Source organism: Emericellopsis cladophorae, assembly GCF_022114955.1.
Source record: "Emericellopsis cladophorae strain MUM 19.33 chromosome Unknown NODE_6_length_900724_cov_123_231613, whole genome shotgun sequence".
NCBI classification, from domain to species: Eukaryota; Fungi; Ascomycota; class Sordariomycetes; order Hypocreales; family Bionectriaceae; genus Emericellopsis; species Emericellopsis cladophorae.
The window spans coordinates 135,044-161,320 of record NW_026250931.1 but is presented as its reverse complement, the minus strand read 5'-3'; the positions used below and the strand labels follow the sequence as shown (position 1 = coordinate 161,320).

The 26,277-nt window shown below is 53.1% G+C and overlaps 12 protein-coding genes across 12 annotated transcripts; 7 read left to right on the top strand and 5 right to left on the bottom strand.

Moving 5' to 3' along the window:
* Positions 1 to 295: 295 nt before the first annotated feature.
* On the top strand, positions 296 to 1,531 carry J7T54_001610 (uncharacterized protein; the record flags this gene model as incomplete). The annotated part of the gene is made up of 1 exon (XM_051503625.1): positions 296 to 1,531. One exon carries the CDS (start codon positions 296 to 298, stop codon positions 1,529 to 1,531), a length of 1,236 nt encoding a protein of 411 aa, XP_051364590.1.
* Positions 1,532 to 1,754: 223 nt separating this feature from the next.
* J7T54_001609 (uncharacterized protein) lies at positions 1,755 to 2,570 on the top strand (the record flags this gene model as incomplete). The annotated part of the gene is made up of 3 exons (XM_051503624.1): positions 1,755 to 1,917; positions 1,968 to 2,136; positions 2,195 to 2,570. The coding sequence occupies 3 exons, from the start codon at positions 1,755 to 1,757 to the stop codon at positions 2,568 to 2,570; spliced, it is 708 nt and encodes a 235-aa protein (XP_051364589.1).
* Positions 2,571 to 5,566: 2,996 nt separating this feature from the next.
* Positions 5,567 to 5,972, top strand: J7T54_001608 (HMG (high mobility group) box; the record flags this gene model as incomplete). Its single annotated transcript, XM_051503623.1, has 3 exons — positions 5,567 to 5,624; positions 5,676 to 5,893; positions 5,946 to 5,972. 3 exons carry the CDS (start codon positions 5,567 to 5,569, stop codon positions 5,970 to 5,972), a joined length of 303 nt encoding a protein of 100 aa, XP_051364588.1.
* A 1,556-nt stretch (positions 5,973 to 7,528) lies between these two features.
* J7T54_001607 (uncharacterized protein) lies at positions 7,529 to 9,370 on the top strand (the record flags this gene model as incomplete). Its single annotated transcript, XM_051503622.1, has 9 exons — positions 7,529 to 7,959; positions 8,007 to 8,083; positions 8,135 to 8,199; positions 8,267 to 8,382; positions 8,494 to 8,553; positions 8,638 to 8,726; positions 8,782 to 8,893; positions 8,944 to 9,071; positions 9,129 to 9,370. 9 exons carry the CDS (start codon positions 7,529 to 7,531, stop codon positions 9,368 to 9,370), a joined length of 1,320 nt encoding a protein of 439 aa, XP_051364587.1.
* A 338-nt stretch (positions 9,371 to 9,708) lies between these two features.
* On the bottom strand, positions 9,709 to 11,559 carry J7T54_001606 (phosphoglucomutase; the record flags this gene model as incomplete). Its single annotated transcript, XM_051503621.1, has 4 exons — positions 9,709 to 11,015; positions 11,071 to 11,274; positions 11,326 to 11,423; positions 11,504 to 11,559. 4 exons carry the CDS (start codon positions 11,557 to 11,559, stop codon positions 9,709 to 9,711), a joined length of 1,665 nt encoding a protein of 554 aa, XP_051364586.1.
* Positions 11,560 to 11,949: 390 nt separating this feature from the next.
* J7T54_001605 (oligoribonuclease-like protein) lies at positions 11,950 to 12,616 on the bottom strand (the record flags this gene model as incomplete). The annotated part of the gene is made up of 2 exons (XM_051503618.1): positions 11,950 to 12,477; positions 12,536 to 12,616. The coding sequence occupies 2 exons, from the start codon at positions 12,614 to 12,616 to the stop codon at positions 11,950 to 11,952; spliced, it is 609 nt and encodes a 202-aa protein (XP_051364585.1).
* Positions 12,617 to 13,099: 483 nt separating this feature from the next.
* On the top strand, positions 13,100 to 14,641 carry J7T54_001604 (putative oxidoreductase-like protein; the record flags this gene model as incomplete). Its single annotated transcript, XM_051503617.1, has 1 exon — positions 13,100 to 14,641. One exon carries the CDS (start codon positions 13,100 to 13,102, stop codon positions 14,639 to 14,641), a length of 1,542 nt encoding a protein of 513 aa, XP_051364584.1.
* Positions 14,642 to 14,851: 210 nt separating this feature from the next.
* On the bottom strand, positions 14,852 to 15,971 carry J7T54_001603 (uncharacterized protein; the record flags this gene model as incomplete). The annotated part of the gene is made up of 2 exons (XM_051503616.1): positions 14,852 to 14,877; positions 15,044 to 15,971. 2 exons carry the CDS (start codon positions 15,969 to 15,971, stop codon positions 14,852 to 14,854), a joined length of 954 nt encoding a protein of 317 aa, XP_051364583.1.
* A 3,016-nt stretch (positions 15,972 to 18,987) lies between these two features.
* Positions 18,988 to 19,599, top strand: J7T54_001602 (NADH-ubiquinone oxidoreductase 178 kDa subunit; the record flags this gene model as incomplete). Its single annotated transcript, XM_051503615.1, has 3 exons — positions 18,988 to 19,101; positions 19,175 to 19,413; positions 19,467 to 19,599. The coding sequence occupies 3 exons, from the start codon at positions 18,988 to 18,990 to the stop codon at positions 19,597 to 19,599; spliced, it is 486 nt and encodes a 161-aa protein (XP_051364582.1).
* Positions 19,600 to 21,196: 1,597 nt separating this feature from the next.
* On the bottom strand, positions 21,197 to 21,966 carry J7T54_001601 (40S ribosomal protein S15; the record flags this gene model as incomplete). The annotated part of the gene is made up of 4 exons (XM_051503614.1): positions 21,197 to 21,266; positions 21,322 to 21,618; positions 21,718 to 21,794; positions 21,952 to 21,966. 4 exons carry the CDS (start codon positions 21,964 to 21,966, stop codon positions 21,197 to 21,199), a joined length of 459 nt encoding a protein of 152 aa, XP_051364581.1.
* Positions 21,967 to 23,305: 1,339 nt separating this feature from the next.
* J7T54_001600 (uncharacterized protein) lies at positions 23,306 to 24,207 on the top strand (the record flags this gene model as incomplete). Its single annotated transcript, XM_051503613.1, has 2 exons — positions 23,306 to 23,583; positions 23,637 to 24,207. 2 exons carry the CDS (start codon positions 23,306 to 23,308, stop codon positions 24,205 to 24,207), a joined length of 849 nt encoding a protein of 282 aa, XP_051364580.1.
* Positions 24,208 to 24,423: 216 nt separating this feature from the next.
* J7T54_001599 (Arabinogalactan endo-beta-galactanase-like protein) lies at positions 24,424 to 25,542 on the bottom strand (the record flags this gene model as incomplete). Its single annotated transcript, XM_051503612.1, has 1 exon — positions 24,424 to 25,542. The coding sequence occupies one exon, from the start codon at positions 25,540 to 25,542 to the stop codon at positions 24,424 to 24,426; it is 1,119 nt and encodes a 372-aa protein (XP_051364579.1).
* Positions 25,543 to 26,277: the final 735 nt, after the last annotated feature.

Sequence of the window (26,277 nt, the reverse complement as noted above, 5' to 3'; positions counted from 1 at the left end):
GACCACCAGCCCCACCAGCATACACATTTAAACCGATCAGGGGCCCCGCCGGCCCGGACCCGGCTACATATACGTAGGTAGTATTTGGGCATGAGTCACTCTGAGCAAGTGCTCCAGACGTACGGATACGTGTCTGCCAGTACCACGCATAGCCGTGGAGATGGCGTACACCAACGTAATTTGTCCAAGCCATGTTGAGCTTGAGTATTTATAGGGACAAGGTACCCATCTCAATCGATTAAGAGTGTTACAAGGCGCGGTATGTCAGATCGACAACACAACCTCGGACGCAACAATGGTCAATCTGGATTATCCAATGCCAAAAGGGCTCTACAAGATCCCCGACGATCAACTTGACCTCCGTCCAGATGCTCAGGTCGATCAAGACTTGATGCATCCAAAACCAGTATCAAGTCTGAAGAATGTCTGGTTCTTCTGGCATTCGGGGTTCTTGAACATGCATCCATATACGCAGCGCAACGTGCGGGCTTGGCATCGTCGTTTTTCGAAGCACGGCTGGACTGTTCGTGTGCTCGATCGCGAAGAAGACTCCCCTCTCAACATCGCCAAGTACCTGGATGTGAAGGACCCCAGTGTGTTTCCCAAATCATTCATTGAGGGTGCTATTGGAGGGAGCTATGGCCTGCAACACACCTCCGATCTGGTTCGATGGCCGCTCCTGAACAAGTACGGCGGTGTTTACGCCGACGCTGGCATGATGCAGATAGGCGATCTCGATAGGCTCTGGAACAAGACTTTGGGAGATCCTGAGTCACCTTATGAGGTCCTCAGCTACAATGGAGGGGAGAAGGACGGTAGGAGTTTGATGAACTATTTCCTGTGCTCCCGACCCAACAATCCGCTCTTCACGCGCTGTCACAAGCTGCTTCTGAGACTCTGGAACGAAGACGGTGGGAGGACGTCCACGGATGGCATGCATGCCAATACCCTGCTCAAGGAGATCCCGCACTTGGACTACGCTGGAGATGTTTCCATTGAGCTTGACGGTGTGACGCATGGTCCTGAAGAAGTGGCCAAGATGCTCACGGACTACATTATTCAGGGCCAGGTGATCAGGCAGGTCATGGGTCTGCAAGACGATGAGGATGGCTGGAACGGCCCCGAGTACTGCGCGAAGCATGTTTACGCCCTCGAATTTATGGCTGGGTCGCAACTCATCAACGAGTTCACAAAGTGGAACGGCGTCTGTGCTTTCGAGCTCATGTCGCTCTCGCTGCCCAAAGATACGGAAGAGGAGACGCCAGACCAGAAGCGCGCGAGAGAAATCGTCGAAGGATGCTTGACCAGGAGTTGGGGGTTCAAATTGGCACATGGTCTCATTCTCACGGTCTTTGGGCCGACCCTCGGATCGCTCTGGCGGCAGCATCCTGGATCTGATATCGTACCGGGCACGTACGCCGACTGGCTGCGCAAGGGAATGGTGTATTGGAATCAGAAGGGGGATCCGGAGGCGATACCCTTCAAGGAGATGCCGCCTACGAAGATAGGACCTCTTCTGCGAGAGTCCTGATTCAATTGGAGCAACTTAGGCAGAAGTTCTGTAGCTTGTTCTCGACTAGTTGGCGCAAAGAATTTAGGTCGTCTTTTTTGTTCGCGCACCTCTGGTTGCTTCAAGAACTTGCGCATCCAAAAATTTGTGAATTTCACCATGTGAGCCACCTCCACGCCAGCAGATGCGCACTGTAACCAAATCTCATCAACACCCGAGCCGCAGATCGCCCGATCAATCAAGCATGGACGCATCTCAAGATCAACCGATGCAGGAAGCGCCCGAAGAAGTTTCCTCTACATTACCCGTGTCCGTCGATGAGCAACGCGCTCTGGACCTCTACGACAAGCTACAAGAACTTCGTCTGGAAATTGCCATCATCAACGCGCAAAAGTCGCTACAAGGATGTAGGGCACGCGTTCTCAATGATTGAATTGACTTACTGAGTGACGATCAGCGGTAGACGAGGGTGTTTCTACAGAGGAGGCTGCCGCGACCGCGCGCAATGAGCTCTCAGACACGCGCGCCCGCTACGTGCTGCGCAACCAGATTGTTGATTCTGTGTTATCCACAAACCCGATCCTGAAGGCCGTACACAATGGCACAGAAGCCTCACCCGTTGAGAGGTCAGCTTCTATGTACTTGTTCACTACTGCGAATGAAAGCCCCTAACAAACTTGACAGGGATCTTCTGCCGTACGTACAGCAGCGTGACGAGGTGGCCATCGCGGTGGCTAGTCTGGCCACCTTCCGAGGCAAGACGCGAGAGGAGACTACAGCACTACAAACAGAAGAGCTTCGGGCTTCAAAACAGAACGTGGCACTCGCTGCACAGGTGCTGCAACTCGCCGCCAACCTGGAGCAGAAACGTTCGGCCTACTTGGAGGACGACGGCGCACAACAGGCCATACGTGAACTTGGCAATGGCCTTAAGGAAAGCCGACAACGCTGGAGAATGATCAAAGGAGTTACAGCAGGCGTAGTTGCTGGCAGTGGCGTAGATTGGGCGCGAGATGAGGCACTTGGTGAGCTAGTCTTGGACCCAGAAGACAATATGTGAGCGTCGAGCTTCTCAATATTCAGCTCGCGCCATTAGGAACCTTTCTACTACAGTATCCAAGACGGACATGCGGATGAGTTGCGTGTTCCCCTTCGCGTCGATGGATAAAGCGGGTTTGCTCCACCACCGATGCCTTCCTTCGTTCGACAGTGAGGTGTAGCTGACCAGTAACTCTTGCTGTGAATAGAAAAAGACTGTGAAATGTCCACCTTATTGCTGCCGACGAGCAAGGTCGCTATTGTCAGCCTTGGGTGCCCATGATCGGAGCAAGCGAAACGGTTTTAGGGTCTAATAAGTTCACAACCGTGATTGAACATGGAGCTTCTAAGCTAAGGTGGTGATTCAAGAATTATGGGAGGCTAGAATGACTTTCGGTGTTGATTTATATCGACGCTGTCAACGGCGAGACGTTCGTCATGCTTACAATATTGTCTCTCTTGGAGTGTGTTATAATTAATTAATAACGTCCACACGCAGGAGATAAGGCAAGGGGGCGCCATGGCCATGTACACGAGGGCAAGTACCAGTACGTACTGAGAAGTATATGACGGTACACGTCGTCATGTGCTGGGTGAGGTACCCCGCTTCTGGGCGACTGGAGCGGATCACCAGCCGATGACAGTAGTTCGGCGCATCCGACCTGGAGGCTTGAGCGTCTGGGTAAATGATACAGGGGTTCACAAACAATGCTCCAAGCAGTTCATCAGAGGTTTGATATTCTTGGTGGTTGAAATGAGATGCCGTCCAAGGAATCATTACGGCAAGAGCCTGGTGGCATTTGCAAATGTACGTCAGGCGTATGTTGGTTTGAATTCAAACCAACTTGTTCATAGATGAGTTCATCCAAATAGTATACGCTAGTAATTAAGTACTTTCTTGTGTATTGACGTGATCTTCGCCATGTCAATTCCACGCGATCCAGTGCTCAGGAAGAATTCAACCAACAATCAATGCGATGAATATTGTGTTCGTCGAGGTACGTACGTGTAACGGACTAGACCGGCGTTAAACAATAAACCAAGCGTAGATTGCGCCCAGCTTGGTCGCGTTATTATTATTAGTCTCACCGCGGATCAGCAAGAAATGCGACCTCTAGAGCGGCGCCCATGAAGCACCAACTCGGGCATTGGCGCGAAACATAGGCGCAATGCGCTGCAACCTGGTGAAGCTTCGGTCGCTTTAGCGAGCGAGCGACGCACTCTCTGTGGTCGCTGGGCTCGAAATAACATGTCCCCGCTAGCAGTCTTACTGAGATAATGAATCCTGTGCGAAGCCATTTGAAACTCCTTTACGCAGGTGAACAAATCTCCGCAAGGGAGGCCACGACAGGTATGAGCGAACCAGCCGCTGATGTCGAGGCTTGCTGGACGGATAACGACATGCAAGTATACAGTGCGCCAATTGATACCGGCCAGCCCAGTACAACAAGAGCGAGTTGGTGTGATGGCCCCTCCTTCACAGGGCGGTATGCGCACTAGTACAGTGTTGATTGATGCCCAGGTTTTGAGCAGGCGAAGCAGCGCGCGCGCGTGTGAAGATGGCATGGTCGGTGAAAGTCGCGAGTGCACTTTCTAGTTTCCGTACTCCGGCTGTCACTGGCAAGATGTGCCTGGATAAGACCTTGCGGCTCAACGAGGACTGCGAGGCACTTGCGGTATGATAAAGGATAAAGCATGGATAGGACCAAAAGAGTGTATGGTCAAGCTCAATATGTTCATGATTACCTGAGTAGTACTTTGTACTTAGGTATCTTGATAAAGTGATCTGCTCATTCATCACAGAAAGGGAGAAAGTACGGATACCAATAGCCCAGTTTCCGCCCTGTTGCGGCAGGCGCAGAGCAGCGTCGCTCTTGTTCGGCGCGGACAGTGCAAGCAGTACACGACACAACGAGAAGAATAACAACCAACTAAACAAGTCCAGTCCCGTTGATCTCAATCCAACATTGGCTGTCGCGCCTGCTGGGCGGAATTCGGTCCCAGAGCCAATGGGAAGGCTCAGATGCTGGACAGCTAGGTAGAAGAGCAAGTACTGTAGGGGGCACTGAGCAGCACTACAGGGAGCCCACGCGCTGTAGAGGTCCCAGGCTGGCTGGGCTGGCTCTCGGGTGTCTGGAAATGGAGTGGGTGGAAGCGCGTTCCTTCTCTTTGAGTCCACCTGAGCCACATGGTCTGGTGCGGACTCTCAGCTTGAACCAGCGCTGCTCTCACAATCACTCGACCCCACAGTAAAAAGGCTGCTTGGCCGCCTCCCCCCAAGTGCCCGCCTCTCTCTCTGCCTCCCTCTCTCCCTCTCTCTTCGACTCCCATACAATCGCGTCTCTCACAACACTGAGCTTCACCCGCAAACAGGTGAGTACCTCTGTTTTGCTGCGCATCACCACCAAACATAAGTCACTTTCATCAACTATCGTCGGCTGGCTTTTTTACAACTCTCGCGATTCTTCCAATACCTTTTTTGCGTCAAACATCCCTCTGCAGCTTATTTTGGGAGCTGCCGGGTGCGATTGCAACACGCGAACGTCAACCATCGTCCCCTCCTTCGTCGTTCATCTCAGGCGCATCTTGTTCTGATACGCGCATCTGGACGCCGTAGAGCTAACACGACTGCGCCTAGCTACAATAGCTCAAAGACGACAACACCACACCAATTCCCAAACTCAAATCTCTTCAAGGTATGGACACCCATTCAATCCGCGGTTTCCCAACATAGCGCGAACTGCATTGGCCCTGTAACACGCGCAATGGCATTGCGCCGCGACTTGGCCAGGAGCTTCACGGAGCTCCATCGCAACGACTTCAACCGCCACTTTACCAGCGCTCCACATTAACGTGCCCGTCGAGTCTACGTCCTATACGCGCCAGCGTGTGCGCCTGTCGTGACACTTCCAACACTACTATTGCCACCATTCAATTCAATTCCCTGCGCATCACTGCACTCGCCGGCATATTCAATCTATATACAATGCGCTAACATGCGATACAGAATCCATCATCATGCCTAAGGCTGCTGCTTCTCGCTCTGGCAAGCCGATCAAGCGCCGCACCAAGAAGGGTAAGGACCAAAATATCAGCTGGTGCTTGAACGTCAGCTAATTTCTCAAAGACCCCAACGCTCCCAAACGCGGCCTCTCCGCCTACATGTTCTTCGCCAACGAGCAGCGCGAGAATGTTCGCGAGGAGAACCCCGGCATCACCTTCGGTCAGGTCGGCAAGCTCCTCGGTGAGCGCTGGAAGGCCCTGAACGAAAAGCAGCGTGCGCCCTACGAGTCCAAGGCCGCTGCGGACAAGAAGCGCTACGAGGACGAGAAGGCTGCTTATAACGTACGTACCGCCGTTGCGCCTCTGGCTTTGCTTGAAACTTACACATCACTAGGCCCAGGAGGAGGAAGAGTCTTCCTAAGCTACCAATAGGCGAGGCGTTCGAAAGGTGGCGGCTGTACGACGCGAAGGGCATGGCCTCTTCCGTATCGGATCCTGTGAATGGGTCATTTCTTTGTATTTTGGGCAAGGCGTGATGTATGATGGCAAAGGATAGGATGCAAGCCTTTCATTATTTTTTCGGTTTGCAGGCTACATCAATGACTACAGGATCATGAATACTCAAACGGAAATCAAGTGGCTTGAGCAGCAAGTGTGGCTTGGGACGCTTTCGGGCTTCAGGCTAGCAATTGACAAACGACAATGGCGACATGTCCGGTCTCAATTTCATGAGAGACCTATCAATATGTGCCGGGTGGCTTGAGATGCGTCCGTGGCGGAGATCGTGCATGAGGCTCATGAGGATGCTAACTTGGAAGTCAAGCTGCACCAGCATCGCAGATCATGTGATTGGTCAATGCCTTGAGGTACGTGCTTTCCGATTAGTGACCCCTGGAAACGGCAGACCATAATCGACCAGATCTTCTTACACCATTTTCCCCAGACTCAATTCTATCTCCACTTAACATGACCCGGCCGCGGGCCAACTTGCCCCAGGTCAGGCTGCTGGGGTGCGAGGAAGCCCATCTGCCACGCAAACCCGCTCATCTGCTGCCACGATGGCCTGCTGGCCATCTCATGTCGGGGTTATGGGACTCTGCATGAGCCCGGCATGCAAGTCAATCACAGCAAGCCTATCAATGGCTTCTGCCTCCAGCGAAGGAAAAGCGGAGGGGTCATGAGGTGCTCTGCTCTGGATGCCATGCTCGTCCGCCACTCTATCTCACCTCCTCTTGGTGAGGTCACCGACGGGAGATATTTGTAGTGCCACCCTGCATGGTGAACTGGTGTGCTAGCTATGGTTGTTTGCCTTCATGCCTCCCACACGAGTCTTTGCGACATTATCTTGGGCGGACGCAGCTGACAAGCACTGCAGACGAGTTTGCTTGCTTCTACCTCCTGTCCCCCCATTGCACCCATCGGTGCCCAACCTACATGTGCTGGGCGCTGCTCCCACTTTCACTCTATTTTTGCTTTGCAGTGGTTGTTGGATGGATTGAGCTCGCCAGCACCCGCTGGCCCTCGTGACTGACTGGTGATTACACGAAAGCCCCCCATCTCTAAGGAACACTTGCACCTACCGCCACCACATTCGCTTGCTATAACTCATTGCCTGCTCGCTAGCTCTTCTGCTGTCCCTTTTGGTGTTTGACAGCAACATCGCTATCTGAACACAGGATAACGCACTGGTGCTTCCCTCCTGACCATGCCGCTGACGCCAGGCAGTTCGCTCGGGTGCCCGCGCTGCTTGTGAGGGGCTTGTAAGCGATTCGCACATGATTCCGCCAGCAGTTTACTCGCCCTCTATTCGCTCTGCCTCGGTCCTTGCGAGGGACAAAGAATCAGACAAACTCGTTGCTTGTGCTTGACACACAGCAGCACCAATACAGTCTGCGTCAAGCATAAAGTAGGCCATACTTGCTCGGCTATGAGGCCGCAAGGTCTCCCTTCATGATGGAACTCATCCCTAGACCCTCAATGGAGATTGTCGGTCCGATCGAGCATCACCTGTTCGGTGGCTGTTGTCTGGAAGCCCATCGATGCGACGCGGTGGCGCTACAGCTCGAAGGTCTCCGTGGCTATCTTCTCGACGCAAGCGCTGGGCACCTCAGTATCATCATCGACGACATTCGACTCACAGCATGCAGTCTGCGGGAGCTGGCGGACCTGTCTCAGGTTCATCAGGACAGGATCCCCGTCGTCTTGAATCATCTCAACATCTTACTTCCGTGTCTGTCGCGGACGCTGAGGGATATAACCAGTTACTACGAGGATACCACCATATCCAAGATCAACCGATGGAGGAACATGTACCATTGCATGAAGGACGAGGGAGACGGCATGACCCTCGGCGGGCGACTCATGCTTTACAACTACTTCCTGGGGTCTCTCCGTGACGTGCTGCTAAGGTAGGATGACTGATCCAGCTCATCGGAGTGCAACTGACATGCTGTAGGTCTCCCAACTTTGACCTCAATGGCCTCGAGACGGCGCGCGTCAAAGTCATGCAACTTCGAGAGAATAGAAACATCCGTAGGCATCCTACGTCGAGATGATCCATCCGCATTCCACTAACAACTTCAGCTCCACCGCCCGCCCAGGTCGGCCCACGCATGCGCTCTACAATCTTCGCCTTTGAGAACGACCCAGTAAGTCTGCTTAGCGCGATTTCCTCCCTCCTCTCAGCTAACAGCGAAGGATATCCATTGGGCACAGCAGATATTCTCCATGCCACTACCATCGCGTACTGCATTGAAGAATCAGATTCAGTGGGTGAACAAACACTTTACCGCTGTCTACCAGCTGACACGAGACAAGATCCATTGCAACAGGTCCGCATCAGAAATGGGGTCATCTCAAAATCCCTGAAGAGTCGCGGATACTCTATCGGCGGTGGGTCGATACTGTGAAACCCTGGGGTTTCAGCGGCTGACATCGTGTAGCCCCTTTAACGACGACAAAATCTGTCTCATCGCCTACGAGAACGGCCATGACTTGTGCCCGTACGTCCTTCTCCGTGTGATCAATCCCGAAACAGGGGCAGCTTGGTTCTCTTTACGTGGGACTCAGGAATTGTGCATCGACAGAGACGGCTGTGTCCTGCGGTTCAAGCGTTGGAGCTCAATGTCGGCGTGCTCTAAGCTCTGGGCTGCCCTCAGCTTCCAGACGTGGGAAGGTCAGTCACAAGGACAACGTGAATCATTCCTCATGCTAATATATGTCTTTACCAGAGCTCGTCTTGATGTACTCTTCCTTCCTCGCCCTGAAGGCGCGGAACAGAAAAGTTGTCAAAGTGGCGCCTGATGAATATTTGCCAAAGGGGGAACGAAAGCTCTTCCAAGCGTGGGTGTTCTGCTTTCCTGTATCTCGGGAGATTGACTGATCGTAACAAGGAGAATTTCCGACGATGGCTTCTGGCACTCCCTCGCCGTCTACAAAGACATTACAACCGGGGGTATCCGGCTCCTTGCATCGGCTTGCGAGGGGCCACTCAAGCAATGTCCAATATGGACGGCTTTCGGTCAGTCGTGTTCTGGCCACGTACTCGGTATATGCATACTGATATCGCTATTTACAGTCACCCAACAGTCCGCCTCCACGACGTGGATCAAGCGCGTATCAAACTCAAAACACAGGATCCGTCTCATGGATGTTCAGCTGTACGTGTTCTGCCAAGATTACCGACAGAACAGGCAGCGGAAAGGAAAATCGGGAGCCTTCGAGATCAGCTTTCACCAAGCGGAAGGGTGCGACCGCTTCATTGACCTCTTCCCAGTCCTACCGAAACGAGCAAAGACGCCACAGCTCGCAGGACCATAGACGGGGTCATTCCCATGACCGCTTCTATGTACAGGGGAACCGATGAATACTTTCGCCAAGCAGAGGGCCTAATTTGACGACTTGACGACTTCCTGATGAATGACTTTTATGACTTTACGTTTACTTGACTGGCCAAAATGGACGCGACTACTCGACGAGGGATACCCCCGCTATTGGGAATCAGGGGGGGTTACGAATGAACGACACGGATGAACGAATATTGTAATTTTGTACAATATTTTTCGGATTGTTTTGAACCACTGAATCAAGAACGCTTATCATGTTTGTTATCGCAATCTGTTCCCCGTCATGTCTCCTTCATTAACATCAATCGTAACTTATGTCTTGACATCAGGCTCGTCACGACCAACATGCTCCTTGAACTTGAGCAACTCGATCGCAAACTTGACCTCGGCCTTGAGGAAGTCCTGCGCATCCTGCTCGTAGGTCGCGGGGTCACTGCTGTGCTGCTCAATGTACAACCGAATAGTAGCGCCTGATGAGCCGGTGCCGGAGAGGCGGACAACGATACGGCTGCCCGAGGAGAAACGCGCGTACAAGCCCTGGTTGGAGGCGACGGAACCGTCGAGATCGGTGTAGGAAAAGTTGCCAGCGTCCGTGACAGTGCGTTCGCCGATCTTGCTGCCAACAAAGTTGGAGTCGGCAACGCGGTCCTGGAGTTCACTGACAACCTTGTTGGCACCATCCGAGTCCACGTTCTCGTAATCGTAGCGTGTGAAGAAGGTGCGGCCATACTTGGTCCAGAATTCCTTCTGGATCTCCTTAATGGAGGGTGTTACACCGGGCTTCTCGACACCGATACCGGCAATGATGTTGAGCCAGGCAATGACAGCCCAGAGACCATCCTTCTCACGGATGTGGTCGCTGCCAGTACCGAAACTCTCTTCGCCACAGATGGAGAGCTTCTTGGCATCAAACAGGGCGCAGAAGAACTTCCAGCCAGTGGGGACCTCGTAGACGTCCAGTCCCTGGGCCTTTCCGACAAGGTCGACAGCGCCAGAAGTGGGCATAGAACGCGCAAGACCGTTGACACCATTCTTCTTGAAATAGGGGATCAGGTGGGCGTAGTGGGCAATGATCGCCAGTGAATCACCGGGCGAGACAAAGGCATTGGCGCCGTAAATCATGTTGCGGTCGCCATCGCCATCCGAAGCAGCACCGAAGGGGATGTTGTTCTTGTCCACGACCTCGACAAGCGAGTGAGCGTAGACGAGGTTGGGATCGGGGTGGCCGCCGTTGAAGTCGGGGCTGGGCTCGCAGTTCTGGGTAGCTCCAGTGAGTCCGAGCTCCTTGTCAAAGATGGCTTTGCCGTAAGGGCCAGTCACGCCGTGCAGACCATCGAAGAGGACCTTGAAGTCGGGGTGAGTGGAAAAGAACTTCTTGATCAGGTCGAAGTCGAAAATATCCTTGAGCATATCAATGTAATCGGCGGTGCTGTCGATGATTTCGACCTCGAGATCACCGTAGGTTTGAGTACCAATGGTGGAGATGTCGATCTCGGGGATAGAGGCGATCTTGTACGAAGTGAGGGTCTTGGAGGTTTCGTAGATCTTGCTGGTGACCGACTCGGGGGCGGGACCACCGTTGGCCAGGTTGTACTTGATGCCAAAGTCTTCCTTGGGGCCTGTCATTGATCTTAGCATAATGGCCATTGCAACATAAACAGTGTCATTCCATACCTCCAGGGTTGTGGCTGGCGGTCAGCAGGATACCACCAGTGGCTTTGCGAAGACGGATGACATGCGAAGCGGCCGGGGTCGAGAGAATGCCATTCTGGCCGACGAGAAGTTTCTTGACGCCATATGCAGCGCCAATCTTGGCAATCAGCTGGACGACCTCGGGGTTCCAGTATCGACCATCGCCTCCAATGACAAGGAAGGAGTCTGTTCACGTTTATTTAGCCTTGTACTCCTGCAGAATCCGTACTTGCATACCCTTAACACCCTCGGGAATCGAAAGCAGAATGCTTGCCACAAAGGCCTCGCTATAGTTCGGCTGCTGGAAGACTGTGACCTTCTTGCGAAGACCCGACCTGTAGTTGCCCGCATTAGCACCCTGATTCTCGTTCTCGTTCTGAAGGGGGTCATGAAGATGGCGTGGTGTAGAACGTACGTGCCGGGCTTCTGGTCCTGGAAAGGCTTGAATTCTACGGTCTTGATCTCAGCCATGGCTTCGTTGCTCAAAATGTCAAGGAATGGAGTTTTGTTGACCGTGGGGCAAGACGATGGGAGGAAATTGGTTATAAGGGGCGACGAAGATTGGCACAATATGACGTGAGGGGCAAGGCGAAGGAGGGAAGGTCAACAAGGGGAGCTCCAGTCCCCAAGGTTCAAGTCGGGTGGGGGGAGGGGTAACAGTGCACGGCACGATACACACTGTACAATTCGCCAGTGTTCTCGCCTCCAACACAGTGCTAATAAGGTCATGGCGAGACTTGGCAGCTGCAGTCTAAGCCAACGGCTTGATGATCTTGCTGCACATGGGACAATATTTTCTATGGCGCCCAATGAATGCTTGCCAGAGTTTTCTGTTGTTCTCTGCCTTGATACCGCTGCCACTTAGTCCAAGGTACGCCCGAAAATGACATTGCGGTAGTATTTCGCCTCTTCGATGCTCTCGAGGATGTCGTCTCTAGCTTTGTGCGTGCCCTTCTTGCTGGGGACCTTCTTGGAGATCTTGGGCGCCGCCCACCGCCGTGCCGCCTCCTTGATGGTTGTTACGTCAAGCAACCGATAGTGCAGGTGGTCCAACGCCTTGTCATACGGTGCCTTGCGCAGAAAAGTGCGATCCGCGTGGATGCTGTTCCCGGCGAGGAGACCCTTGCGTTTGTCCGGGATATACTTGGTAATGTACTCGTACAGTCCATCGGCAGCCTGCTGTGGTGTTGTTGTCGAGTTCAGCACTGCTTCAGTGAGGCCCGAGTTTCCGTGAGTTTTCGTGCACCACTCATCCATCTGGTCGAGGCGCGATTTGGGAAAGTGCACAATTGCATGATACCCTTCTTCATCCAGGAGCTCGAGGTTGCCTGTCGTGATCAAGCAATAAATTTCAATGATCTCCTCGGTATCGGGGTTCAACCCAGTCATCTAAGAATCCAAATCAATATACCAATCGTGTAATCTCGAACCTAATGTACGGGCTTACCTCACAATCAATCCAAACAAGCGGATCGTCTGTCACGCCGCGTTTGGACTGGTCCGGGTTTTTCGTGTCTTGAGAGGCCATGCTTAGACTTGCACAGGATATTTTTCGTCAAGTGATGAAGCTGGACTTATTGGCGAGAGCGCAGAAAAGCTGGTGATTTTGGTTGACACGGGTAGGCAACTACGTTTGTTATTGTCGGCATCTGCTTTCGTGCAACACACTAACAGGTCGCTCGATGGTTAATCGCCAACCCCTGATTGGTGCAGCGACAACAACTCATTAACGGCACTTCAGCACTGAGAGTCTAAGACAACGTGAACGAAGGCCGAACACCTGCTGCCAATGTGTCTGTGTCACCACCCGTCTCTGATTCATCCTACGCCCTTCCATCTTCTTTTATGTCGACGTGTATTGCTCCACTGTAGTCGCTCCTCGTGCATCGTTCACCTCTTCAAAGGTGCAGGTCCACTCCCCTTTCCACGCTTCTTGCAACATTGCGCATTCTTTGTCCCCATCAAGCCCCTCATGCCACCGCAGTAGCTAATGATGGCACTCAATCAAGCCATGTCTTCGTCAGACGACAAAGCCACATCAGCAAGATCTCCAAGCCCCCCCAGATTCATCATCATTGGAGCCGGGTCCCGAGGGCAGAAGTACGCGGACGCAACCTGTTCAGCCACCGGCGGAGTCATCAGCGCCGTAGCAGAGCCTATTGAATCGAAAAGGAACCGGCTGGGCCGCAAACATATCTGGGAAGCTGAAGGCCCAGAAGAAGGCCAGGCTTTTTCCCACTGGAGAGAGTTCCGAGATTACGAAGTCAAAAGAAGGGAGCGCGAGGCTTCAGGAGAGAAGAATGTACCCAAGGGCGTTGATGGAGTCTTCATCTGTGTGTTGGACGAGCTGCACAAGGAGGTAGTCGTTGCGTTGGCACCGTTGGACCTGCACATCATGTGCGAGAAGCCCCTTGCTTGCTCCCTCGACGACTGCCTGGCCATGTATCGCGCGCTCAAAGGCCACGACAAGAAGATCTTTCACATCGGACACGTACTCAGATACAGCCCGCACAATGTGCTTCTACGTCGACTGCTACTAGAGGAGAGGGCCATCGGTGACATCAACAGCGTTGTACACACCGAGCCGGTGGGATGGTGGCATTACACGCACTCTTACGTTCGGGGCAACTGGCGTAACTCTGAGACGACTGGGCCATCGCTTCTCACCAAGAGTTGCCACGACATTGATCTGCTGCTTTGGCTGCTGTGTTCGCCAACAAAACCCGGCCAAGGCGAGAACCATCTCCCTTCATACGTCCAGTCCACCGGAGGTCTCCAGTACTTCAAAAAGAGCCGCAAACCCGCAAAGGCAGGCGATGCGACCAACTGCATGAAATGCCCCTTGGGGGACGAAGGCTGCAAGTATTCTGCCAAGAATGTGTACCTTAGCGATCGATACCAGGGGCTAGGAACTGGGAACCTGGAGTGGCCCGTCCACATTGTTGCCCACGACATCGAGGATTTTGGCACCCGCCAAGAGCAAGAGCATGCCCTAACGAGAGTCCTGGAAGAAGACTATGACGAGTCTACTCCCCGGAAGGTTGTCCAGTCGCGCAATTGGTTCGGCCGTTGCGTTTTCGAGTCGGACAACAACGTCTGTGACGACGAATTTGTGACGATCACCTGGGATGAAGAGGGAGACAAGCCCGCAAAACGCGTGGCCTTCCACATGGTGGCACAGACAGAGAAGCAGTGCGATCGCCATGCAACGTACTACGGCGAGCACGGCGAGATTCATGCCGATTCCAAGTGCATTACCGTGACTGACTTTGAGACCAAGAACGTCAAGTCGTACAACCCAAAGGTGGAGGACATTGGTCATGGAGGAGGGGATGTCGGCCTGACGAGGCAGTTCGTGCTCGCGTGTGATCGAGTCAAGAACGACGGCTGGCAGGCGTTGAGAGCGCAGCACGAGATCCTTGGCTGTACACTGGAAGACACGTTAAGATCACATGCGATGGTCTTTGCCGCCGAAGAAGCCAGGCTGCAGCGCAAGGTAGTTGACTGGGCAGATTTCTGGGAGCGTGAGGTACTTGAGGGGGTGAGCGCGTGAGATACATGGTCATAGCAACGGTGAGCCGCCACAAGTAATAGTAGATCTTCAGCTAACGCACTATTTTTCCCATAGTAGGGGGTTTGCTTATTCCCACATTTTCATTGCTGTATTGCTTTCTTTATTATTATCCCCCAACCAGCAAGTAAAACATTCCTTCCCCCTATGATTGTTGCCATCATGACCCTGATCACTTGCAAACCGTTCGTATTAGGTCTCGACATTAAGCCTCGGCCCTGTGAACAGACGGTGCTTAGCAATATGTGTCGAAAATGGGCTCAGGCAAGTCGAAACTCGGCCTCAAAAGAGCCATTGCCGCTTGTTGGTCTTGGTCATTGTCAAGAAGTCCGTAGCGCCGAAGGAAATCCACCGTCACCAGCCCACAGTTTGGCTTCCACATACCCTCAGCAAGGGAAGCCTTGATCTGCTGCACACTGAGCCAGCATATACCCTTGCTGGAGTTGTCCTCTGCGTTGGGCTCCGGTGTCACGTCATTGTCGAGCTTCAGGTCGAAGCAGAAGCGAATGCCCGGCTCAATGTGGCCAGTCTCGGCAGCGCCCGCTTCAGCGTTCTTCTTCGTGCAGAAGTATATTGTGCTGGTAAGGTCGACGGGTCCCAGCTCCTCGACAGGGATGAGATATCCCGCGCTGCCCTCGCCACGCCAGACAATCTTGCTGTTGCTCTGGCAGATGAACTTGGTTTCCTCTTCAGCCTCGTGGCGGAATGTAAACCACACGGATTGGAAATCCTCCGGATTCATCCCTCCTGCAATGATCTGATCGTACTTTCCACCAAAAGTCTTCCTCTTGAGACGTTCAGAGACCCACAGGCCGGTGACGGCCCCTTCATCGTCCGTCGTGTAAGCGTTGACATGGATGCCTGCGGTGAGTACACCGAGAATTCCTCGAATGGGGGACGGAACCTTCAACCCTTGTGGACCACACGGAGGCAGCATGATGGGGTGATAATCTGCCTTGAATCCCCTTTCTTTGCTTTCGAGCCACTTCGCCAACCCAGCGTTGAATCCATCTGTGTTTCTCATCAGAAAACAGAGATAATCAAGTTTCTGGTTGACTTGAGTTACTCTTTCAAACTCGCAAGGGCCAGGCTCTGCCTGCAAGCGCATGGTCTTGATTCCTTCATCCAAATCGAACACAGCCTCCCAGTTGCATCGATCCCGATTCAGATCAACAAAATTGCAAGGAATAAAGCCGACAGGTTGGGCATAGTCAAGAACCATGAGCTTCCAGCCTTGCTCCAGCTCCTCGGCGCTGAGGTTGTCCCATTGCTTGATGATTGGGGCTAGCGTGTCGCTCTGGTCTGCTGACATGATGTCTTCTACTTCTGGGTCTTCTCTGGAATTGTTGTTGGATAGCGTCGTCAGGCTTGGTGTGCTCAATAAAACACATTGATCTTGAACGGCATCGGGACGTCAGTGTGAACCCTCGCTCCAGATATACCTGGACTCGATCATTGACTCAAACGTCCATTGCTCAGGCTGTCCTGGTACCCCCTGTGTCTTTTCGGTGTATCGGTTTCAAGCCACGAGAATACTGAGTTCATTGATTCAAGTGCCATCCAGCAAAAGGCCTGTGAATCTGGATGATACCATTGCTGTATCGCCAGATTCAACTCGCAACAACCCAACGCAGCGTGTCTGGCCGGCGATGGAAGTTGGGGTTGAGCAACCCAATAATGATGAACGATGGTGGCAGCCACGATTCGCAGCCACGCAAGTTTTTGAAAGGAGCACAGCCAACGTTCAGTGCGGTGTCAAGGTTAGTGGCAAGGAACTGAGACATCTATACCTCACGTTGGGAGCCGTGACTTGAAGCCTTTGATCCCGCCAGAGCACGTCTGGCCTTCTGGGATTGGGGTTTAATATCCTGCCGCACGCACCATGCACGGTTGGCGTGTATCGGTGGGACAAGCAGCGTGATGAACTTGATCAAATTTGATTGATAATGTAAGTGCCGAGAGCTGCCTCGCAGTGATGTTTGAAGTAATGAATTTTTCCATGTCTACAGCTCTGCTTTCTCTCTGAAGCGTTCGCTGCACGAAAGATGCGAGTCTGGCGCAAACTAAAGCCAATGTCAATCACAACGCTCGCTGCATCGTCATCATGCAGTGTCCATGCTAATGAAAAGGTCCCGACCTTTGCTTCAGGGCGAACCCCCTCATGCAAGCTACCACCTTTACGGTGACTCCATGCGCCGTTTCCCATGAATAACAGTAGGCCCGCATGGATTCTCAGACCAGAATCCATGCGACGCTAGTACCTACAATAAGACGATCTCTTCTCAGCGGTCAGAGGCTGAAATGGCTTGGCGCGCTGCTGCTTGAGCTTTGCCTCCTTCTTTTATTGTCAAGAGCAAAGGGGCTGGGGAATGTTCCTCGATCAACGCCTTCCTGAGTCGACATCGTCGTCGGGTTCGAGTTCAAGTTCGGGGAACATGCAGTGGTGCATGATGAACATGTGAGCTCCAACGGTTCGGCACTGAGTCGATACGTCGGCGTCGTGCATATTCGTGAACAAGCGTCGAAAGCAATCACTGCCTCTCCCATCTTACAGCCGCAGACTGCACACACCTTCTCGGCCACAATTCGATGGCACATGGCGACGATAAACTGGTTGAGCGGGCCCTGGCAGCTTCACCAAGTACTGCGCTGCAAGAAAGCGGTGGCGGTAGGTGAATGAATACTGTGATAGCTTCCGACCGACGACTCGTGATTCGATTTGTCGATAAGTTCGGAGTCAGCAATTTAGGTCTTGGTCTGGGTTAGACAAATGCGGAACTCGCGAGCCTACCTGGTATATTATAGCTGGGGTTATGAAACCACTTCACCTTTCGCTACTCATAGCTGCCCAACTAGTTCAAGCCCCTGCCCAATCTTTGAAAGCCTGGAATAGCCGATGCGCCTCAATTGCGATGCTGTTATTCGCTGTCACCTGATCATTACGTGGCTTGTGACTCTTCACTGACGACATTTGCGGCCAACACCTGGTAGCGACTGGACCTACAGGTAGTTGACAGAATGACATGACATGAGCCAGAAGTGCATTTCAACAACTAGGAAAGCTCTGGAGCTCTGAAGAAGTGCCTGCCAGAACCCAGCTTCCCGTGCCGATTTGTGAGGACGTGTGGGTGGGACAATTGACTTCCCGAATACAAGGAACTCGTCCGTGGCCCAGCGGCGGCTTCCGGCTATCCGTGGGTTGGAAACACGATGCAACCTCGCCGAGGGTAAATGTGATTCGCCCTGCAGTCAGCAACATGGGTGTGGCGAGATGAGTGAGAGTGTGCGTGCTGAGTATGTATTGCGTCCGAGTGCACAAAGGGTCTGACTCTCGCATGTCAATCCAGTGCTGTGACCCACCGATCTATCGGGAGTCCCCAAGGGATGGAACGCATGATGCCTCTATATGGCAGCCCCTTTCGACATCATTACCGAATTGCAGCTATGCACTCACATCAGATGTGAAGTCAAACAAGCCAAGATCAAGCCTTTCACGTTCCCCGACAGCCAGCAGGAACCTGAATGAACTCACTTCCCATTAGCGCCAAGGCTTAAATCAGGTTGTGGAGAGCTTTCACTGCGAGCGAGGCGAGCTTCGATTCGTGGACAGCCTCGCCCCGTCAGTCGGCGGCTACCGTATGACAGATGTGCCACAGGAACGTATTGAGACGTTTGAGGTCATCGCTGTGCTATCATCGGCATGTGCATCTTTGTATGGCTGTTGAACTTGAGGCGGAAGGTCGGCAGGAACATAGTTCAAACTAACTAAAAGTCGTCTAAAGGACCAACGTAGGTCTCCTGTTATGCGATGGTCGTGGCTCCTGTTTCGAGGCCTTGGAAGTTGTGGAAAACAAGATAAAGAAGAATACTGTTACCTGATGACAAAGTTCACCAGCATTGGCTGAATCGCAGCCATCATGTCTTGCCAGCCTTTTGATGTGGCAGGGATAAGGAGCATTCAATGGTTATCTGGGCTGCGTTGCGCCAGTCCGCGCCTTTGGTGTATGCGGAGGGAACATAGCCGAGTCCCCCGCGTGAGGGTCTCGACCAAGAGTGAGGCTTGAAAACAAACTGCCTTCTAGTAAATTAAAAGGACTAGTGTCGATCGGGGGTTCCAGACTTCCAGGTCTATGCTTGCGTGGCAGTTGATGCACTGAAGTTAGCTTAGTACTTATATGCATGGACTTGAGACAGCTTTATTGGCTAAAGGGGGCTTACCTAATAAAGCGGGTCCAAACCAGCGACGACTGCACTGCATTGTCGACGGCCTTGCAACTGAGCATCTTAGACGACGAACAAGCCTCAATTGACGACCCAAGCCGCTCAACATGTTCGCCGCACGACAGAGGGCGAGCTGCTTGGCTCGTCGCTTGCCGCGAAGCACGCGCTCATATGCTAGCGATTCTCACCACAAGGCCGCCGAGGTCAACGAATCCTTCGGAGTACGCACGCACCCGACTCCCACCACGCTTTGATGATGACCGCAAGCAAGCCACTGACACGTGTGATTCACAGACAGGATCGATGTTGGCGGTCGGCTCCTTCTTCTTCGGTATTCTCGTCTACCAGATGACACCCCGGCAGGGCGAGGAGTCGAGCATCACCCGGATGATGAACAAGTACCTGTCGCGCAGCGAGGACTGGGAGGAGATCAATGCGACCCACGTCAAGGCTGCCCGGCAGGCTGGATTCGACCGCGCTCTCTTCGAGAACGAGGTTCCCAAGGAGCGCTGGGTCGATGTGTCATATCCTGAGTATGTGGACGACAGCTGATTCGGATCGAATAAGGAAACTAACGCTGCCCCAGGGCCCTTCAATCCCACGCTCAAAGGAACAACCGCGCTGGACATATGATCAACTTGGATTCGGTTGTGGAGCACTACAGGAAGGAACATGTCAAGGACCAGGAGCTCAAGATGAAGCGGTTCGAGAAGGAATGAGGAGTGTACAATACGCGACACGGATATTAGAGGTGCCAGCCAATAAATCCCGAGAGGAAAAATTCCCCATTTGCATCACCATTTTTCGGAGTATGTCTGGGTCTTCCATTTCGAATCGACTTAGCTGAGCCTCAGCCGGGTTTGTACTGAGTACATACGAAAGTCCCGCAAGGTAAAGTTGCCTCAATAGTTACACCAACGTGCGCGTTTTCTCGGTGGCTCACTTGCGGCCGCTGCTGCCATGTGCAAACCTCTGGGATCGGCAATAGTCAAGGGAAGGAGCTCGTGTGAGACAGGCTCGCGTTGTTGACCTATCAGGTGAGGCATCTTATGTAACTTTCTGAAGTCTCAACATTACCACAGAATTCACGTTCACCTTGTCATAAAATAAAAGCCTGTGACCATCGTATAAACACCCTGTTTTTGGTGCAAAGACATGGCTTCCCTGATCAGCAACCGCAACAATATCACAACTACTAATTGGCCCACCAAGCGTGGCTAAATGCCTCTCATCGGTTAATGAAGTCTGTAAGTAACCCTTGCTCTGTTACTGATACAGTAGCGTTTCGTCCGCTGTTGCGCCCTCTCATGCTGTTGAGAAGGGTTCCTTTGACTGTCACTTAGAGCACAGCTGAAACCTCCCAGTGAATTGCAACATTGGTGCTCTGCAATGTTTCCACAGTCCCGCCAGGAAATCGACAATTATTAGCAGGCCCTGGACAGCTCCGGTGGCTGCTCGCTTAGGTGCAGTAACGCTTCTCAACACGAATGCGCGGCGAGGAAGAGGAGTATTTTTAAACGAGGACTCTCCTCGACAACACCCAGTGTATCTCGAGAAACCTTGCATCTCTGCGGCCGTTCCGCAACTCCTCAGATGCCAAAATCACACGGTATGGCGAGCTTGGATTGCTCTCAGTCAACACCAGCTTGCTCAATTAAGAACCGTCTTTGCTCAGTGGCTCAAAGACGTGCCAGACAAGGTCGTGAAGAGCATAGATAGGAAGGGGTTGGATAAGTTCGTGGCTGAGTACGGGATCTTCGACAGGCAACCCACTCAACAATGTCCATGTTTTCTTCCTCACTCACATATCAAACACGCTTGCCTAGATTGTGCCAACTGCACCATTCCAATTGACTCGGCAGATCGGCATTTGGTCACTGTCAGGTTGTGCAGAGATGTTAGAGCAGGCCAGGAACTGTTCATTAGGTACAACAAGCAAGTGCCATACCCGTGTGCTACTTGTAAGTCGAGCATGTTGCAGATCTGGGATATACTCGCGCAGTACCATGCAAGCCGGCTGGGCAAAGCCTTGTTCATGCGTCGTTAGTCCATGCGCGGCCGCTGCGTAGAGGGCGGTCAGCACGCGCCTACATTGTTGCAGCAATCGTGCCGAGGCGGCATGTCAACGGGAACGTGCGGCCCAAGAAAGTGGTGCAGGCAGCACAGTAGGGCGAATATGATTTGATGAGGTTTTTTGATTGTACTCTCGTGGTAATCATTGTCATCACCATAAGGTAGAGCATTCTACCAGAACCAGCCCTTTTCGCCCTTGAAAGTCCATGAATGCAAACACCACCCAAGCCACCGCACCTTTCCTTACTTGAGAGGAATGAAACGAGAAGAGTTTGTAGCACCGATACCGGGACGGCCGTGCTTGACAGGCTTGCTGTGGTCTCGTTAGTACACGTGGCACAGGTGATTTCACGATAGAGTAAACGTACTATGAGATGGAGAACTCGGCGAGGTAGTGGCCAACCATCTCAGGCTTGATCTCGACCTGGTTGAACTCCTTGCCGGAGTAGATGGCAATGACGGAGCCAATCATCTCGGGGACGACAATCATATCACGGAGATGGGTCTTGACGGGGTCGGGCTTCTCGTTGGGCTTGGCCTCCTGCTTAGCCTTGCGGAGCTTCTTGATCAAGCCCATGGGCCTGCGCTTGAGACCGCGGTTAATCCTGCGGCGAGCACGGGCGTGGACGACATCACGGAGCTGGTCAGAGCTGAGGTCCAGAAGGCTGCGTGCGCGTTAGCAAAGGCTCTTGAGTCTTGTTTCGTTCGACGGGGCAGTGATGGTTCGGGCGGCTCGCTGGTCGTCGGGAGGGTGATCAACGTACTTGTCGAGGTCGATTCCACGGTAAGAGAACTTGCGGAATGCTCTTCTCTTCTTGATCTCGGCAGCCTTCTCGGCGTCCTGTAATATCGACAGTTAGTTAAGCGTGTCCCAATGGCCAAAATCACCACTGCGTGTGCTTGTCATCCAGAGCCTCGACATCATCGATTCGAACAGTCGTCGCATCGCTGTAGTCGGCAGGAATGGAGCGCAGGCGATGGAACTGCATAGTACGTACGTATTCGTCAGCCATGATTGCGGTGTTGTTGGTTGATGATCCGTCGCAAATCGATTCGCAGGGTGTCGATTCGCGAGACTTTTGGCCTTGCTGAACTCGTAGTAGGTCGTGCAACTCAGGCTGTATGGGGCCAAAATTTCGAGACTCTGTAGGGCTTCTGCCCTTCGCCCCTCACTTGTGTGGCCTAGCACCCGCGCACAGCGCGCCCCGACTATCCAGCCGGCGGAATAGCCGGCCCGAAACTGGCTGCTGACACATCACCCGCCAAGCCCTTTCTGACGTTTGGCCGCGCCAAGCAAAGAAATGGAAGCGAATTTCCGGGCATGATTCAACAATCTGGTGCCGAGGACCGGCCAAGTCTTTGCCCGGAAGATGAATCCCCAAGTTTCCTGAAGGTAAGATTCGAGGGCCAGCATGACTTCATAGAGCCTGCAGCCGGCAGTTGCTTCGCGAATGATGATGGACTGCGAGACATGGAGAAATCCGTGCTCGTCCACAATCCCTCGTTGACCGGCCTCAGAGCGCACTTCTGTCTGGCATCTCAAGCTACAAATGAACTCACCATCCACGCAGCTATGTCAGAACTACCCAACACTGGCTCATCATACTACTGAAGGCCAAGATATTCTCAAGGCATACGAAGGGCGATGCCAATGTTCTGCTAAGAGCTGTGGTGCACTGGCGCACTGGGCATGGCCACGCGGTCTCTCATTTCTCGTCTTGGCAGGCGGTGATAAGATCCGCCAAGACTGGCCCAAGAGAACAAAACGACCCTTTGCGGGCAAGGCAAGACGGGGGGTTGTAAACACCAAAGTAAAATGAACGACCCCTTCTACTGCTTCGCTTGTCATTGCCTGACCATCGAGATTTCTGACACTTATTTGTTATAACTTCTTTACGTCGCCCGTCCGCCGCAGCCTGCTCACCACAGCAAGGTGCATACCGACTTACATACGCTCCGACCCTCTCAGCGGGAAGCCTGCACGCGCCACTCCTGCGCTTGACCTGTTCCAACTTCCCCCCAGACTCTCGGTGCAGCGGTGGAGTTGATCGGCGATCAGCTCTCCTTTTAAGGGTTCTTCCGTCAAGTCTTCAAGGCCTCCGTTTTTGGATGCGCTTTCCATAATTAATAACTCGTGCACTGCGAGCGAGCACCTTTCACCATCCGACGACCGCGCCGGTCTGGTGTGTGGAACGACGCGAGATGGCGTCCCCATCAGAGTCAGACTTTGGTGGCGGTTCAGCAGAATCAAGCGTGCCGACGTTGACAGCTTCGCCAGCAACAGCCGTAGCGAGCTCCACGCCGATCATCACAAAGACGACCCACGACAAACGTCCAACCAGCTACCCACCGATGACAACGCACTGGAGCACACCCGACAGCTGCACCTGGACGTACGATATCAACCAAACCTTCAATATTGGAACCACCGGTGCCATTGCGTGGTTAGATCTGGAGCCCGATGTTGATGCGAGCACCGTGTCATGCTATCCCGATGGAATGTTCTACGGTGGACGTACGGGAACCTTCAGCCCCGGTACCTGCCCCAATGGCTGGACGACAGTGTCTGTACGGAAAAATACCAATGAGCCCAAGTCGCTGGCGACAACCACGGCCGTGTGCTGCTCCTCGTAAGTGGCCAACCTTGGAATGCGACGGCGCTGTGCTAACATTGCCGTTCCAGCGAGTACTCGCTTGACGGGAGCATTTGCAAGCGCGAAATACCCACCGCCCTTGCTGTGCCTATCGTGTATAATACGACAGATGGTACACACAATGTCCTGTCCAAGGAGACGTTGACCCTGACCAGCGCTACCTTGGCTGTCTGGACAATCAATGCGCTCTTCCAGGAAGTTGATAAGGACATACTGGGGCTGACCGACGAGGACGAAATTCGAATCATCGACCAATCTGATAAAGGGGGGCTGTCACTGGGCGCCAGGATTGGCATCGGCATTGGCGCGACCATCGGTGCGTTTCTAGCCCTTGGCGTGGCCCTTTGGATATTGTGCAGGAGGAGAAAGCGCTCAAGCAGGGAGCGATCTCAAGCAGCAATGGTTGAAGATGCTCGCCTGTCTGCCATTAGGCAAAGAGGTCAAGGATCTGAACCCTTTGCGCCTGCCGACGGGTTTAAGGAGAGGACATCCATTGAAGGAACAGGTGGCGGCAGGGACTCGGATGGGGAGATCGATGCGCTCAAGGCGCAACAGGAAGCGATTCAGCGCCGCATCGAGGAGCTGGAGAGGAGCGCCTAGGCCCCAACACAGCAGGGGCGCAACGAGCATGATTGCCTGGCCGGTAGCCCGTGGGGTTTTGCGCAGCGGTGCTTATTCGTACGATACCATTTTGTTTTTCTATCATAGCGGGCCGACAGGGAATGGCCGGAGCATTTGAGAGAGCAATGTGGCTCTAGTCTAGGGGTCATGTGATGAATTCATGAATGTTTCAACCTCCCCGCCGGCGGGCATCTTCTAAATGCGCGAGAACACATTGAGGCTCGACAGTGCCTTGCCCGGCCACGCAAACATGGTGTTGGAATTGCAGGAAGAACCTAAGGCTTGGTTGTCCACCCAAGCTGGCTCCCAGTAGAACAACCCAGCACCGCCGTTGACGCCAGCCACAACGTCAGCTACCTTCTTCACATACTCGCTCTGTCTTTCCGGTGTGAATGGGATGCTGGACACATCGCTTGGGGATGGATATTGCGGGGAAGGGCAAGAAGTTGGCCAGTTTGTTTCCACGACCAGAAGCTCCTTGCCAAATGTGCTGGCCATGTTCCCCAACGTCGACCCCAGGTTGCTCAGAGTCGCGTACTGGCCATAAAAGGGGTAGAATGAGACGTCCATCTGGTCAAAGTCACTCGACAGCAGCGGGCCCTGGCCGAGAACAGTGCTGTAGAACCATTCTTGGACGCCCCAGTCCCAGCCATTGTCGAGGTGAAGCATGATTTTTGGCGGCGGGCTGATGTTTGAGTCTCTGACGCCAGAGCATCCCGAATGCAGGAGTCGGGCGATGTTGTATGGGTTGTTATAGTGGCCAACAGGCCACAATAGGCCACCCCTGATCTCATTACCGACGGATATGATGGCTGGGTTGATACCGGCAGCTGCAAAAGTGTTTGATACCTCAAGAGTATAGTTGTACAGCTGCCACGACAGAGTGGTGATGTCGCTACTCCAGCCTGAGGGGATCGCCTGGTGAGCCGGGTCGGCCCAGGTGTCACTCAGGTGCACATCCACATAGATGTCGAATTCAGCAGTTTGAGCGCGCTTGGCGATTTCAAGGTTATAGACGAGGTTGTATTCGCCGTTGGAAGGGTTCACCCAGACGCGCTGGCGGACCGTGTTGACTCTAGCGTCGGCAAGGATATCCTCGAGTGGCTGAGAGGCGCCGGACGAAGAGGCGTAGGATATACCAGCAGCCTCTTCCACTAGGACGGATGACCAGTCTACACCAACGTACTGGAGTGCTGAAGAGGTGGCGGCTAGCGACAGCAGTATGGCTCGCGCTATTATAAACCATGGTGGCTGTTCTATGTAAGAGATGCCGAGATCGAAGCATTCTAGCGGCAAAACTTGTGAGCGCACCATTCCAATTTCCTCTTTATACGTGGTTTTTCCGTGACTGGCCGTGAATGTAGATTGGCGGAAACATTGCCGGCATTGTTTCAAGTCGGTCTTGAGTTCTGTGTGCTGAAGCTCTACGGTCCAAGATACCATACTCGGACACCACCTATGGTGATCCCATGAAATTAAAACAATCCCTGCTACTTGAACTGTCTAGCAAGTAGCAACTACAATGTTCAGAGCTTTGGGTAGACGAATACTTGAAACTTCCCCAAGCGGCACGCCTTGGAGATTTCTCTTCGTACCCTCAGCTTCCGCTTATTCGCATGATTAGAGCTAAATAATCCTGCCAGGATCGGCCAACTCCTGTGTAAATGCAGCCCACCAGTGTCGGCTTCAAGTAGCATTGCCGCAACTGGGATTGACAGTAGTATAGGGCATTGTCTGGTATGTATGTACCTTCAGTAGCCTATAGGTACTAGCCTGCACTAACGACCAGTAGCACCGCAAGTTCGAAGAAGAAGGATGTATGTATTTCACGGACAATCTCCGCGCTGATGGTGATGAGCCTGAGGTCTGATGTCGTTTGGATTTAGTTTCGGTAGCGTCCGTTACCCCGACTTGTACCTGGATCGTGTATTGGCCAGCTCTGTGGGGGAGGCAGGCTGCAAATGGATCGATGCATCGTGAGGTCCCATATATATTTGACTGAATATAGTAATGATTCAAAGCTGGCCTTGCAATTTGCCTTTGACGAGG